Consider the following 17,121-nt stretch of genomic DNA (forward strand, 5'->3'; position numbering starts at 1 on the left):
CGTTGTAAGTGTCCCCACGATTTTGGTGCCAACACATCATCATGCTCACAACTTACTAACCCAAACCATATATCTTTAGAATGTGGGAGGAAACACACATAGTCATGGGAAGAATGTACAAAGTCCTTACAGACAGCAGAAGGAATTGAACCCCGGTTGCTAGCGCTGTAATTACATTATGCTGACCTCTACACTACACAGATAGTAAATTCAAAACATCAGTGCCTGGAATGGAGACTCTAATGCACAGGATTGAAAGAGGATGTAGATGGTTGTAAACTTAGCCAGCTCTGTCATGGGCACAACCTGCACCACCATAAAGGGCTTCTTCAAAAGCCAGTGCTTCAAGAGGTAGCATGCACCATTAAGGATACTCACCATCCAGAACGTGCCTTCTTTTCATTTCTGCTGTTAGGGAGGAGGTACAAGAAGCTGAAAATGTACACCCAAAATTTTACGAACAACTTTGTACCTGTGCCATCAGATTTCTGAACAGTCCATGAATACTACCTCACTATTCCTCTTGTTAATTTTATTTCTTATTGTAATTTTGAGTTATTTTTTATGACTTGCACTATACTGCTGGCACAAAATAACAAATTTCATGACGTGTCAGTGGTAGTAAACCTGATTCTGATTTATAAATACCAAGGGAATCAAGGGATATTTGATTTGTCCAGGATGGATACACTGAATTTAAATGTCAGCCAGGAACTTTGAATGTTTTCATAGGCACCAGGGGTTGAATGGCCAGTTACTATTGCGTTTTCTTGTTCAATTTGTAAGTTCCTTATTTTAAAAAAGGATTTCAATGCTTTATTATTTTAGTAGTTTTTAAAAGAAACATACTAATTAAATCAACATTTCAACATTTTGTAATGCATGATTGCAGTTGGTATTTTCACCATGTTAAACCATCAGATCAACACAGCTCACAGTGGGCTGTTAAAAAGCCCAAAATGCCTCAAGATTCAGACGATTCATATCAAATTATTGCATTTTAATTCTGGCACCGTGATAATCTTACATGACAGTTATTGTTTTTTTCTGTAATAAGTACTTTGTCTTTCTTTTCCACTACCTTCAGAAATGAGCACCGTGTAAGATTTTGTATAAGTTAGCATCAGGAGATAATGTAGAGTCAACCTAATAAAATGTAAGTGAAGACTGAAGTATTGACTCCTTTGAACGATTTCCCTTCTACTGAGCAATTCTGCTCTCACCACCCCTGTCACTAAACATAGTGCGAATTTTCCTACAAAGAGGACACCATACCTACTATATGTATATGCTAATTGTGTGTGACCGTAGTATGCAGAAGGGTACTCCAAACTTCAGGTGAAGCTTGAAATCTTGTAAGCCATAACACAATTATGGGTTAAAATACTGTTTCGCTTGGTCGTGGCTAATGCTGCTATCTTGTTCTTTCCTATGTAACTCCTTTAAAGGCATAGTAAGTAGTTCATGATTGAAATCTTTGCTTAATATTTAAAAAAACAAAGTACTGTTATTAATGAAATACATATCCTTTTTGTGAATGTAGTTACTAGTGATTTGCTGAGTTTTTTTTTAGCCAAAATGCAGCTTGATGAATTGTTTTCTAGTAGCTAATTGGTAAGTCTAACAATATTTTAATTACAGGATTACAGACAACATATTGGCAATGGCTCGTCCCTCCACAGAAATTATTGAAAAATATGGTATTATTGAACAATTTAAAAGGTATCTTTTTAATGTTTCAACAATGCAGATTTAAAGGAGGACCTTTACTTCCCAATTTGTGCTGTTTTTCTGCAAGGAATAATACAACCTATAGTATATTCCAAAAGGCTTGTAATCATTATTTTCTTTACCTAATTATGTTAATACATATGTTTGGACAATGAGCAGCAGCAGACTATCTAAGCAAAGGGACTCCCACCCAGTTTGCATATTGCCCAAACCTATTGTGCAATACTGCTCAGTAAATGGTCCAGCCTAATCAGAAGATCTCTATATATTATCTACTTCATGTCTATCACATACAGCAATTGAATTAGTAATCATTTTTGGAGGCTAAATTTCTCATCTGTATTCAGCAATAGAGTTGACCAGTTTGTTGCAAAAAAAAACTTTGGGAGTAACTCAAAGTAATGAAATAGTTATCTGCATATAATTGAACAATACATACCCCTTTGGATGAGTGATGATATTATGATTCCCTTGTCTTTGTGAATAACCTATTGTTTGCTTTTATTTTAAAAGTATCTAAAGTCAGTGACAATTTTCATGCTAAAATCAAGGTATTTAGAAATAGGGAAATGTGAGTAATGGAAGTCTAAAGCAGAAATGTATACTGGGAATTCAAAGCAAATCTGTCAATAACTATAAAGAAAAATGATTGCTGGATGTCTCAGATGTAGGTCTTTCATCAGAACCATAATATTTTGCTGCAATCAATTTGAATCTTAGGTGGAACTGTTAATTTTAGTAGATTGTTTTTATAATATACAGTGTGTAGTAAAAGTATTCAGCCCCCAAACCTTTATTCACATAAAGGAATATTACAAACAGGGATTTTGATCTATATAACTGAGAATTTTTATTTGTGAATCACATGCTCCTTTTACCCCTCATTGTAGAACCCAGAAAAAAAAACAGGGAAAATTGTAAAACATGAAAAACTAAAAAATCAAGAACTGCGGTGTCAGCAGTTCAAAAGTATTCATCCCTCTTTGCTTAGTACTTAGTTCAACCCTCTCTTGAAACTATTACAGCCAGTAGTCTACTTGGATAAGTCACTAATAGCTTTGCACAATGTGATGGAGCAAGATTTACCCATTCCTCTACCAAATTGCTCAAGTGTGCCAGGTTAGTTGGAGAATGGCAGTGGATAGCAGTTTTGAGTCTTGCCAGAGATGTTTGATTGGGTTAAGGTCAGGACTCTGACTAGGCCACTCAAGGACATCAATTTTCTTCATTTGAAGTTGCTCCATGGTTGCTCTGGCAGTGTTCTTTGGGTCATTCTCCAAAGAAGGACGAACTTCCTCCCTAATTCAAATTTCCTGGCAGAGGCTAGCAGGTTTTTATCCAGGATCTCTGGGGATTTAGCAGCATTCATCTTCCCATAAATTCTGACCAGATTTCCACAGCCTGCTGCTGAAAAGTATCTCTAAAGCATGATGCTATCTCCACCATATTTTACAGTAGGGATGGTGTTAACCTGGCTGATGCTAAACTGGCTGATGCGCAGTATTAGATTTATGCCACATATACTACTTGTGTTGAGGCCAAAAAGTTCCACTTTAGTCTCATTCAACCACAAGACGTTCTTCCTTATCTTTACAGTCTCTTCTAAATGACACTTTGCAAAGTATGGGCAAGGATGTGCAAATGCTTCTTCCTTGTCACTCTTCCATAACTACCCTTTTTGTGCAAGGCCTTAGAACATGTGGATCCATGAATTTCATCCCCATTTGCAGCCACTAACTTCTGCAGCTCACTCAGACTGATTATTGGCATCACAGCAGCCTCTCTCACAAGTGCAATTTTCCTCTGGTGAATAAGTTTAGAGGGGTGGCCTGACCTAGGCAAAGTAGCTGTGGTTTCTTATATTTTCCACTTTTTCACGATGGACTGCACTGAGTTCCGTGCCTATGTTCAGTGCCTTTAAGATGGGTCTATATCCTTCCCCAGATTTGTGCTTCTCTATTATCATTTCCCTGACTTGTTTTTTGTCTTCATTTTGGTTTGGTGTGTTAACCTTACAGAGAGAAGTGATATTTATTCTTATGAATTCATTCAGAAAAGGTGACACTCCAATTTTCTACAATTTGGGTGAGTTGGGAAGGTAATATGTATATTTCACCTGAGGAAAGTTAGCATAGTAATTACAAGGAGGATGAATACTTTTTCAGCCTTGCAATTTTGGTTTTTAATTTTTAGTAAATTGTTGACAGGTTTTGGAATTTTTCTTTTGATTTGACATAATGCACAATATTTTGTAGATTAGTTTAAAAAGTCTGACTTCAATATATTTTAATTTTAGAAAATGAGACAGTAAAATGTGAAAACACTTTCTCAAGGCACTGTAAATTGCCTGCCTCTAAATGTAGAGAGTTACGTTAGTTCCTGTATTTCATTTCTTTAAACTCACTGATATCATCATCATTATGAAATTATTGAAGCACTGGTTTAGTTTTTCTTCAATATATAATTTCTAAAAGTGTCACCAAAATATATAGAATTTCCTTTCCCTTCCTTTCATGTGGCTTGTTATTTTGTGTTATTAATGTAGGTAGGTATGTATCTGTAAATCCAGCAGTTGAGTTTTCCACTGTTAAGACCTTGCCGTAATGGTGGCGTGGTTTTGTGATAAATTTGCTATATTTCCAAACACGGCTTAAAATCAGTACTTTAATCACAATATGTACCTTTATTTGCATATCACTTTGAGGTGAATAGTTTAGAAGTTTTTTTTGATTCTCAAATTCTACACTAATGTGATATTATAATAAATTGTTATCACAATTTGTATATTTACTTAACATAAATTTGATTATATCATTCCCAGTTTTAGTAATCTAACTGGTGTTTCAATTTACTCCCTACTTCAGGCGTGGCATAAAGACAGTAATTAATCTTCAACGTCCTGGGGAACATGCACGCTGTGGTAATCCTTTGGAGACAGAGAGTGGCTTTACGTACCTACCAGAGGTATTCATGGAGGCTGGAAGTAAGTCTTCTCCTGTTGTTCATTCATAATTAAAAGATATCCTATTGATTTGTACTGGTTGGTAGTCAAGTGTGACTTAATGTTTCTCTTTATAGTTTATAGATCAAATTCTAAACTAGGAATTATTTTTCATTTCAATGCTTAAATGGCATGCTATAGATCTATATTGGGTGGGGGGGGGGTTGTAATATTTTTAAGATGTTTTAATCCTTTTCTCCTGGTTGATGGAATTAGGTTTCCTCTCCAAGTCTCCTTTTTTTTGGACTGCTTGTAAAATGTCACTTGAAAGAAAATGTTGATCAATATGTCACTAACTCTAGGAAGGCAGTACAATTTTAGGTAGCCTGTTTGCTGAAAACTTGAGCTAAGCAGGGTGCTGTCACTGTCATATGCCATCAATTACGGCAAATAGAATCAACATTTAAGACTGCAGTATCTTTGGTAAATATTACTTCATACTTGACCTTTCTGGCACCCATCAGGGTGCACCAGCTGGCTTCAGTTAATTTGTAGTTCATCAGTGGTGTAAAAATGCTTGTAGAGATGTTGAGCTGCAATCAATGTCTTGCACAGCAGTAGGTAATCTGTCAACAGTTTCTTCTTCACAAGACTTTCCTAAAGTTCTAGTGCAAAATGTAGGAGTAGGACATTTCACTCTGAGCCTTCTCCACTATTCACCATCATGACCAATTTGCCAACCATAATTACAACTTCCTTTATTATCCCATGCAACTTTCAAAAATTCACTGGTCTTTTTCTTGGCTTTACTCAATAAATCTGCCCCTAGAGTGTAGTTTCCCAGGTGTGATGCCTCCAAGGCCCTATATTAATTGTAATAAATCTTGTTTACTAATACACATATACTTTTATTATAAAAACTAATGCATAGCTTGTCTTAATTTTTCTGACTGAAGATAGAATCAGAGTTGTACAAACAAAAATGGTCCTTTCATCCCACTATGTCCATGCTGATCTTTTAGCCCATCTACATGAAGGCTTTTGCCTGCATTAGGTCTCTCTCCTTACCTGTTTAATTGACTGCCTAAATGTTTCTTAAATGTCATGATTGTAACTGAGGCAGCAAGTTCCAGATATCAACTACCACCAAAACACTTGCTCTTGAATTCCATTTAAAACTAATTCCTATTATGTTAAACCTGTGCCTTCTTACTTTTGATCTCCCCTATATGGGAAAAAGATTGTGATTCTGTACCCTATCTATACCTCTGTACCTCCCTCTTTAACTGGATCTTTGACTCTGGGAGATCACAGTCTGTGCGGATCTCCTCATTGCTGACAATCAACATACACGTGTCTCAAGGATATGTGCTTAGCCTACTACTCTACTTTCTCTACACCCACGACTGTGTGGCTAGGCACATCTCAAACGCCATCTTTAAATTTGCCAATGACACAACTATTGGCAAAATTTTAGATTTTGACGTGGAAATGTACTGGAACGAGATAGATCAGCTGGTTGAGTAGTATCGCAGCAGCAACCTTGCACTCAGCAGCAATAAGACCAAGGAATTGAATGTGAACTTCAGGAAGGGGGAATCTAGGGAACACACACCAGTACTCATCAAAGGATCAGAAGTGGAAAGGGTGAGCAGTTTAAAGTTACTGAATATCAGCGTCGCTGAGGATCTAACCTGGGCCCAACGGGTTGATACAATTACAAAGAAGGCACAACAGCAGCTATATTTCATTAGGACTTTGTGGAGAATTGGTATGTCATCAAAGTCACTTGTATATTTCCATATATGTACCGTGGAGAGCATTCTAACTGATTGTATCGACATCTGGTATGGAGGGGGCGTAAGCTCAGCCAGCTCCCTCATGGGCACTAGCCTTTCCAGAATCCAGGACACTTTCAACAGGTGAAGCCTCAAAAAAGTAGCATCCATCAATAAGGCCCCCTCCCACTCACCCAGGACATGCCCTCTTCTTATTGCTGCCATGAAGGAGGAGCTACAGGAACCTGAAGACACACTCAACATTTCAGGAACAGCTTCTTCCCCTCTGCCATCATGTTTTTGAATGGGCAATGAATCCATGAACATAGTAAATTTTCCCTCTCTTTTTGCACTACTTATTTAATTTTCTTTTTTTATATGTACTGATTGTAATTTGTAGATTTTATTATTGTATTTTGCAATGTACTGCTGTTGCAAAACAACACTTTTCACAACATATGCCAGTATTATTAAACCTGATTCTGATTTTGATTCTAATATTTCTATTAAGCTTATATAAAACTACGATATTTAGGCCATATAGCCCATCAATTAAGGTGTGTCATTTGATCATGGCTGAATTATTATCCCTCTCAACCTCATTCTGTGTGGGCACGTGGCCAAGTGGTTAAGGCACTGGACTAGCAATGGTCTCGCAACCTCATTCTCCTGCCTTCTACTGCATAAACTTTGACACCCTTACTAATCAAGAACCTATCAACCTCCCAGTGACTTGGTCACCACTGCTGTCTGTGGATATGAGTTTCACATCCTCTGGCTAAAGAATTCCTCCTCATTTTTATTCTAAAGTGATATTCTTGTATTCTGAGGCTATGCATCTCTATTATGAATCCATCTTCTTGACCACAGTGACTTTTCTGTTTTTTGTCTACATTCAGAGCTCTCGCCAATGTTGAGTAGACACAGTATCTCTGTGAAAATATCCTTTAAATCTAGGATATTATACATAAGACGGGCACATAGGATCTGGCTGACTTGCAAATATTTTTCTGAAATTCCATTTTGCAGCTAAGAATTTGAATAGCAATATAACACTTCTCCAGGGGTATTTGTTTAAGCCCTAGCCATAGAAACAGTTGTAGTCAGCTCTTTACCCTTTTTGAGAAGCTTGTAATGTAAGCAGACCAACCCCATTCAATGCCTACAAAAACAAGTAGTTGGCATCCTCCTTTCTCGGACTGATAGAAAGGGAAGGTAGGAGAAGTTAGAAATCAAACCGATTTTAAGTTCAGAAAAGAAGAAGGGTCGAGCAAGCAAAGTGAATGTCTGTGGTTAAGGTGGATGTCAAGATGATAGAATGATGCAAGTGGTGGCGGTGCCAGCTGAGAGAACATCTGAAGAAATAATCACAGCTGAGTTCTCTGGAGGTGATAGGAAATAAATGGCAACAGGGAAGGGAGGAAAAGGGTGCAGGAACTGAGATGCAGAACACTGCAGTTGATGGAAATTTTACGTAATAGACGGAAGCATTCAACAGGTAACTAGGCATATCCTGAGAGATGAAAATGATGAACATTACAGATTAATGTCTTCTCAACTAAACCAGACAGTTCTGATACAAGGTGGAAAGATTGGCTATGTTGAATTATTAAGTACAATATTGGAGTTCCAGTTTAATTCAAGATTCAAAATTCAAAAAAAAACTTTATTGTCATTCTAACCATACATCAGCTCTGCAGGGCAGAATGAGACAGCGTTTCTCAGGAGCAGTGCAATCATAACATAACAAACGCAACAGTAAATAATAAACATAACAATAAATAGTAAAACACAACAGCCACATGTCAATTAAAATCAAGTTATAAGTGTCCAGTGCAAGTTAAAAGTGTCCAAAGCAGAGTCAGGTAGAGCAGCTATTTAGCAGTCTGACTGCCTGTGGGAGGAAGCTGTTTAGTAGCCTTGTGGTTTTAGTTTTGATGCTCCTGTAACGTTTGCCTGATGGCAGAAGAACAGACCGTTCACGGAGAGGGTGCGAGGGGTTTTTAATCATGTACCGTGTCTTCTGGAGGCATCGACTCTGAAAGAGGTCTTGGACAGAAGGTAGGGAGACCCCAATAACCTTCTCTGCTCCCCTAACCACTCTCTGCAAGGCTTTTTTGTCGACAGCACTGCAGCTGGAGTACCAGGTTGTGATGTAAAAGGTCAGCACACTCTCAACCACGCCTCGGTAGAATGTAGTTAAGATGTTAGTGGGGAGTGATGCTTGTTTAAGCTTCCTCAGAAAGTGCAATCTCTGCTGGGCCCGTTTCACAATCCCAGTGGTGTTCCTGGACCAGGTGAGATTGTCCGAGATCTGCACCCCAAGGAACTTGATGTTTTCCACTCTCTCCACTGTGGAGCCGCTGATGCTGAGGGGTGTGTGCTCAGGCTGAGACCGTCTGAAATCGACGATCATCTCCTTGGTTTTGGTGACATTAAGCATCAAGTTGTTATCCCTGCACCAGCTCTCTAGGTGTTTGACCTCCTCCCTGTACATTGTTTCATCATTTTTGCTGATGAGCCCCACCACGTTCTTCATGTCATTTCCATTTTGGCCTCTGTTTTGACTTCTTTTGCTGAGATGGGAGTGGGTTGGTGAATTAAAGTGACAGATAACTGGAAGTTTTGGGTCAACCTTGCAGAACTGCTCTGCAAAGTGATCACCCAATCTATGTTTGGTTTTCCCAATGTACGTGCAACCACATTGTGATGACTACGAAATTAGAGGAAGTACAAGTATACTGTTGCTTCTTTTGGGCAGAGCTAACAAAGCTCAGCTTTAAACTGAAGGAACTGCACCTCATTTTCCTACTAGATACAAATAAGCTTTCAGGGCTGAATGTTGAATTCACCAGTTTTAGATAATCATTTTTTCCAGTTTGTGCAAAACTGATCAGTTCTAAAAGGTATACACCTATATTAATAAGTTTGCTTTTGTCTCTTCACAGATGATGTCTGTGTGGATTAGTATCTTTAATATTCTCTTTTCTTTTGGCTTTTTTAGAATCTCCAGTGTTTAATATTTCACAGTTAAAGCAGTTTTTTGTTTTTTTTTCCCCTCTCCCTAATCCTCACTCATTTCCTGTTTGTTTTCTTCTAGGCAGAGCAGCAGTGTTTAATAAGATTCACTATGCTTTTTTAATTAGCACCAACGACAACACGTGTCTCCCATGGTCTCCATCCTATCACCGACTTTCTGTTTATTATCACTATTCTATTCCCTTCTCTACAACTTAAAAGATATTTGGTTTGTAAATTTACAGTAGTTGCTCAGCAACCTAAAGTGTGAATTATTTTTTACCTATCTGCAGATGTTGCCTGACCTACAATGTTTCCAGCCTTTTCTGTTTGTATTTCAGATTTACAGCCTCGTCATATTATGATTAAGGAAAAACAGTATTCATTCTGTGTTTGGTCTTGCTAACTGGATCTGAGTAGAACAGCCTTCCATTGTTTTTAATAAAAGCAACATATGACCCATTGTATAGCTTATTCTTAGAGCCATAGAGCAAAGCAGCATGAATACACACTCTTCGGCTGACTATGCTGCCTACCTATCTAGTCCCAATTTCCTGCGTTCAGCCCATATCCCTCAAAGCTCTGACCCGGCATGTAGATACCCAAATACTACTTAAATGATACTATTGTATATGATATGAACTCCTCAACCATTTCCTTTGGCAGCTCATTCCATATACTCACCATCCTCTGCATGAAAAAGTTTCCCCTCAGGTTCCTTTAAAATGTTTCCCTTTTCCCCATAAATTTACGCCTCCTTGTTTTGGACTCCCCTACCCTGTGGAAAAACCTGTTAGTATCCATCTCATCTATGCTTCTCATAATTTAAAAAAATTTCTGTAAGGTTGTCCTTCATTCTCTACATTCCAAGGAATGAAGACCCAGTCTGGCCAACTTTTTCAGCTAGACCGAGCAACATTCTTGTAAATCTTTTCTGCACACTTTTGATTTTAGCCATGTTTTTCATATAATAAGATGACCAATAATAGGAACTGATTATTGACTTCTGGAGGGGGAAACTGGAGGTGCATCCTCATCAGGGGATTAGAAGTGGAGAGGATCAGTAACTTTAAATTCCTTAGTGTTATAATTTCTGCGGACCTATCCTGGGCCCAGCACACAAGTGCAATTACAAAAAAAGCATGTCAGCGCCTCACCTTCCTTAGAAGTTTGAAGATTCAGCGTAACACCTAGAACTTTGACAAACTTCTATAGGTGCATGGTGGAGAGTATATTAACTGGTTTGATCACAGCCTGGTATGGAAGCACCAATGCTCTTGAAAAGAAAATCCCACAAAAAGTAGTGGATGTGGCCCAGTCCATCACAGGTAAAGCCATCCCCAACAATTATATGGAGATAGGTCGCAGGAAAGCAGCTTCTATCATCAAGGATCCATACCACCCAGGTCATGCTCTCTTCTTGCTGCCACCATCAGGAAGAAGATACAAGAGCCTCAGAACTCATCCCACCAGGTTCAGGAATAGTTATTACCCTCAACCATCAGGCTCTTGAACCAAAGGGGGTAACTTCACTCAACTTCACTTGTCCCGTCACTAAAATGTTCCCACAACCTGCAGACTCACTTTCAAGGATTCTACATCTCATGTTCTGGATATTTATTGCATGTTTGTTTGTTTGTTTGTTTATTTATTCATTTATTATTATTTCTTCTTTCTTTTTGTATTGCACAGTTAGTTGTCTTTTTAACACTGGCTGTCAGCACTGTTGGTGTGGCCTTTCATTGATTCTCTCATGGTTATTAGAATTATTGAGTGTGCATGCAAGAAAATGAATCACAGGGTTGTATATGGTGACTTGCATGTACTTTGATAATAAATTTACTTTGAATTTTGAACCATAATTGTACACAGTACTCCATGCAAACTTACCAACAGCTTGTACAAATACAGCATAATGTAACAATTCCTATACTTAATGCCTTTGAATGATGAAGGCCAGTGTGCTAAATGCATTTTTACCACCCTATCTACCTTTGACATCACTTTCAACAAATTGTGCACTTGTGTTCCTAGGTCCCTCTTTTCTATTACATGTCCTTGTGCCCTGCCATTCAAAGTATACGTCCCATGCTGGCTTGACTTTCCAAAATGCATCACCTAGCACTGGCAAGACAAGTCTTTTTAACTCTTGTAAAAATGATGTTAGATTGGTTATATCTCCAGACTGATTATATGTCATATTCTGCATGGAGGTCGGTCACCAGTGGTGTGCCTCAGGGATCTGTTCTGGGACCCCTGCTCTTTGTGATTTTTATAAATGACCTGGATAAAGAAGTGGAGGGATAGGTTAGTAAATTTGCTGATGACACAAAGGTTGGGGGTGTTGTGGATGGATAGTGTGGAGAGCTGTCAGAGGTTATAGCAGGACATTGATAGGATGCAAAACTGGGCTGAGAAGTGGCAGATGGAGTTCAACCCATATAAGTGTGAGGTGGTTCATTTTGGTAGGTCAAATATGACGGCAGAATATAGTATTAATGGTAAGACTCTTGGCAGTGTGAAGGATCAGAGGGATCTTGGGGTCCGAGTCCATAGGACACTCAAAGCTGATGCCTCTGTGGTTAAGAAAGCATACGGTGCATTGGCCTTCATCAATTGTGGGATTGAGTTTAGGAGCTGAAAGGTAATGTTGCAGCTATATAAGACCCTGGTCAGATCTCACTTGGCTCAGTTCTGGTCGCCTCACTACAGGAAGGACGTGGAAACCATAGAAAGGGTGCAGAGGAGGTTTACAAGGATGTTGCTTGGATTGGGGAGCATGCCTTATGAGAATAGGTTGAGTGAACTCAGCTTTTTTTTCCTTGGAGCGACGGAGGATGAGAGGTGACCTGATAGAGGTGTATAAGATGATGAGAGGCATTGATCGTGTGGATAGTCAGAGGCTTTTCCCCAGGGTTGGAATGGCTGGCACAAGAGGGCACAGTTTTAAGGTGCTTGGAAGTAGGTACAGGGGAGAAGTCAGGGGTAGGTTTTTTATGCAGAGAGTGGTGAGTGTGTGGAATGGGCTGCCGCCAACGGTGGTGGAGGTGGATACAATAGGGTCTTTTAAGAGACTCCTGGACAGGTACATGGGCTATGGGTAACCCTAGGTAATTTCTAAGGTAAGAACATGTTCAGCATAGCTTTGTGGGCTGAAGGGCCTGTATTGTGCTGTAGGTTTTCTATGTTTCTATGTATTTCTGATAATTTTGCTATTCCAATGCCACAAAACTGATGTTTCACTTCTCTGGAACCATTCCTTTAAAATCTATTCTGCATGTATCCAAAACCTTCATATCCTTTCTAAACTACAGTGTGGTAAAGCACAGGAACAGGCTTTTTAGCTCACCATGTTGAGTACCTGGTTGCATCATTCTGTGATACGGAGGCAGCAGACCACAGGACCTGAAAGAGGATAGTTAAAACCGCTGAGTAGATCACCGGGGTTTCACTCCCCTTTATTTGTGACATTTACTGGGAGCTTTGCAGACGAAGGGCCCAAAGCATTGTTGAGGATCCCCACCACCCATTCCACAATATCTTGAACCCACTACTGTCAAGCATCAGGACTAGGACTGCCAGACTGTGTAACAGTTTCTTCCCTCAGCTGTGAGACTAATGAATACCCTGCCACTACTAGGTCAGAGTGTAGTTTATTGTATACTGTATTGTTTACTGTTTACCTGTAATGCATGCATTTTGAATTATTTTATTAACTGATTTATGGTAATATTTTGGTTTATGTACTATGTGTGTTATATGTTTTGTGGGTGCAAGTGGTTTGGAGGTACATTGTTTCATTTTGTTGTATGTGTACAGTTGGATGACAATAAACTTGAACTTGAACCTTCCTATAGAAGTTTAGTTACCTTCTTTTGGTCCAGAACTTACAATGTATATGTTTGGAACTATTCTAATTAAAAGCCAATCAGTGTTCCACAGAAATTTAGCATAGTGCCATGTCTCTGCACTCCATGTCTCCACTTGAAATATCCAGAATTCTACAACCTTTTTCTCATCCTTCCTTTCCATCCTCAAAGACCTGTAACCATTATAATTTCTATTCCCTTTTTGATCATTTTGTTGTCGTTTTTCTTTGCTTGTAGGATTTTTTGGATTCCCCTTTTTATCATTCATGTTCTCTGTTATGTAATCTCTTCCCAGTTTGTTTACTTTTGCACTTTTCCTATTATTTTTGTATTCCTTTCTCTGCACCCACTTACTGTTCTTATGAGCTATGACTTCTGTTGTACTAACTTGTTTCCTTGTGAAAATTTACCCATTGTAGTTAAGCTATTCTTATAGTTTATTATTTTATTATAGTTTTGTTAGCCAGTCTTTAATTCCAGCTCATCACAGCTGAATCAGTTTTCGGCCATCTGAAATAGCCCCTAACAATTTTTAAGTATTTTCCCCTTTGATTATTTCTTATTCTTTTAGAAGCCCTCCTAAATGTCACATTATGATAATTATTCTCTAAGTTTCCCCCTTTGTTGGAAAATATAATTCTGGGTTCTGCACAAAACCATGTGGAAGATTGGAGCTGAATTTCCCCCAGACATCTTGACATATCAAACAGGTTTTCAGGCAAGCTAATGTGTTGGCTATGGATATATAAATCCAGTCTTTCAGTGTGCATTCATAAACTCAATGGCTATTTTATAAGATACACCTGTACATCTGCTTGTTTATGCAAATATCTAATCAGCCAATCATGTGGCAGCAACTCAATGCATAAAAGCGTACAGACATGGTCAAGCGGTTCAGTTGTTGTCCTGACCAGACATCAAAGTGGGGTTGAAATATGATCTATATGACTTTGTGAAATAATTGTTTGCACCAGACAGAGTGGTTTGAGTATCTCAGAAACTGCTAATCTCCAGGGATTTGCATGCACAACAGTTGCTGGAGTTTACAGAGAATGGTGCAAAAAATATCCAGTGTGGAGCAGTTCGGTGGGTGAAAGCACCTTGTTAATGAGAGAAGTCAGACTGGTTCAAGTTGACAGGAAGGCAACAGTAACTCACATAACCACGTGTTACAACAGTGGCGTGCAGAAGAGCATCTCTAAGCACATAACATGTCAAATCTTGAAGTGGACGGGCTACAGCCACAGAAAACAGTGAAGGTAGCCTCATTGGCCACTTTATTAAGTACAGGAAGTATCTAATGGGGCATCATCTCTGGATTCCTTTTCTTCAGTCAGGATATTAGGGTCAGTGAAAAGACTGTACAACTTTCCACCAGATTTGCTGAGATTTAGGCATGAAGTAAATTAGGTTAAGTTAATTTCAGTTGGTTCTGACACAGAAATTACTGTCACTGAAGGTGGGTTAATAGAGGAAGAGCATCATGATTGCTGCTGCCTGAGTGCTCACCCTCACATTAGATTAGATTAGATTATGAGGACACACAGTCCTCTTTTATTGTCATTTAGTAATGCATGCATTAAGAAATGATACAATGTTCCTCCAGTATGATATCACAGAAACACAAGACAAACCAAGATTGAAAAACTGACAAAACATAATTATAACATATAGTTACAACAGTGCAAAGCAATACTGTAATTTGATAAAGAGCAGACCATGGGCACAGTTAAAAAAAAGTCTCAAAGTCTCTCGAAAGTGCCATCATCTCATGCGGATGGTAAAAGGAAAAACTCTCCCTGCCATGAACCTCCAGCGCCACAAACTTGCCGATGCAGCACCCAGGAAGCACCCGACCACAGCCAACTCTTGAGTCCGTCCGAAAACTTCGAGCCTCCAACACCGAGCACCACCTCTGCCGAGCGCTTCGACCCCGGCCCTGGCCACCAAGCAATAGGCAAAGCTGAGAATTTGAGGCCTTCTCCTCCGGAGATTCTCGATCGCACAGTAGCTGCGGCAGCGAAGCAGGCATTTCAGAAGTTTCTCCAGATGTTCCTCCATGCTTCTCACGTCTGTCTCCATCAAATCAGGATTGTGCACGGTACCTACTTAACAAATACCGATATCATTCTGGAGCGGCCGCGCGCGCTGCGTCGCACCACCATCTTCTCCTCCCCTCCTTGCATGAGGTGAATGCTTAAACATCACACACCTTCAGTATCACTTGACATATCTTTTTGGTGACTTTATTGTAGGAAAATGAATTCTTTGAGCTATGTGGATTGTAATTTTATGATTCTTGTGTTGTATATGAATGATTTGAACAATGGAATTGATGGCTTTGTTGCAAAATTTGCAGACGAAATGAAGGTAGATTGAGGGGCAGGTAGTTTTGAGAAAGTGGAAAGGCTACAGAAGGACTTAGACAGATGAGAAGAATGGACAAAAGTGGCAGATGGAATACAGAATCAGGAAGTGTGTGGTCATGCACTTTGGTAGAAGAAATGAAAGGGTTGACTATTTTCTAAATGGAGAGAAAACACAAAAAACTGAAAAACACAAAAAACTGAAGCGTAAAGGGACTTGGGAGTCCTTGTGCATATTCCCTAAAGGTTAGTTTGCAGGTTGAGTCTGTGGTGAGGAAGGAAAATACGACATTGGCATTCATTTTAAAAGAACTAGAATATAAAAACAAGGATGTAATGTTAAGACTTTATAAAGCACTGGTGAGGCCTCACTTGGAGTATTGTGACCAGAGGATACAGCCTCAGAATAGAGGAGTGTCCTTTTAGAATGGAGATGAGGAGGAATTTCTTTAGCCAGAGGATGATAAATCTGTGAATTTTTTTTGCCACAGGCAGCTGTGGAGGCCAAGTCTGTATGTATATTTAAGACAGAGGTTGATAGATTCTCGACTGGTCAGGGCATGAAGGGATATGGGCAAAAGGCAGTAGACTGGAGCTGAGAGGAAAAATGGATCAGCCTTGATAAGATGGCGGAGCAGAGTCAATGAATCAAATGGCCTAATTCTGCTCCAATGTCTCATGGTCTTATGGTCTAATTTGGTGTAGCCATCATGGTATCTGTTTGGGGTATATTTATAAGCTGATAATCTTTAGGATCAGAGAATCAGATTAGGTCGAATACATGTACTGCGTGAATTTCAATGCCTATCATGTATGTTCCAGTATGGGACAGACCCTATGTTAAAAATTATACCAACACTCAGCTGATACTTTAAAAATCAGCTGTATTTTCTTCTTGCTATGCTGTAATAGTGATGATATGATGGAGCACTAAGATAATTTCTGGTACATCTGCCTTCTGCTACATCATCACCATAAATTATTGAACAATCAATAAATGATGATGGATATCAGTCTGCGTTTGATTTGTCCCTGCACACTGAATTTTTTTTACTTCATTTTTGCCTGTTACTACTTACTTATTTGGTAATACAGTGCAGAAAAGGCCCTTCTGGCCGTTTGAGCTGTGCTGCCCAGCAATTCCCAACAACCCCGATTTAATCCTAACCTAATCGTGGGACAATTTACAACAGCCAATTAACCTACCTGATAAATCCTTGATTTGTGGGAGAAAACAAGGGAAACCTGTATTCTGCAGGGAGGATGTACAGAGACTCCTTAGAGGACACTGGGATTGAGCTCCAAACTCCGATGCCCCAAGCTAACTGCTATGCTACCATTTTTTTTTTACTTAATCAAAATGTGGTATCCAAAAGCTTGCAGTCCCTTTATTTCAAAATATTTTAACTGTTCCTTTT

General features: G+C 39.1%; 1 protein-coding gene across 2 annotated transcripts in view; it reads left to right on the forward strand.

The window, feature by feature from the left end:
- ptpdc1a (protein tyrosine phosphatase domain containing 1a) overlaps positions 1–17,121 on the forward strand; it is a 129,518-nt gene that overhangs the window by 85,791 nt on the left and 26,606 nt on the right. For both annotated transcript variants that reach the window (XM_063068410.1, XM_063068411.1), the window contains exons 4-5: positions 1,642–1,722; positions 4,596–4,714. In XM_063068410.1, the coding sequence (XP_062924480.1) occupies positions 1,642–1,722; positions 4,596–4,714 (200 nt within the window). The remainder of the gene's footprint in view (positions 1–1,641; positions 1,723–4,595; positions 4,715–17,121) is intronic.

Source organism: Mobula hypostoma, chromosome 15 (assembly GCF_963921235.1).
Source record: "Mobula hypostoma chromosome 15, sMobHyp1.1, whole genome shotgun sequence".
Classification (NCBI taxonomy): Eukaryota; Metazoa; Chordata; class Chondrichthyes; order Myliobatiformes; family Myliobatidae; genus Mobula; species Mobula hypostoma.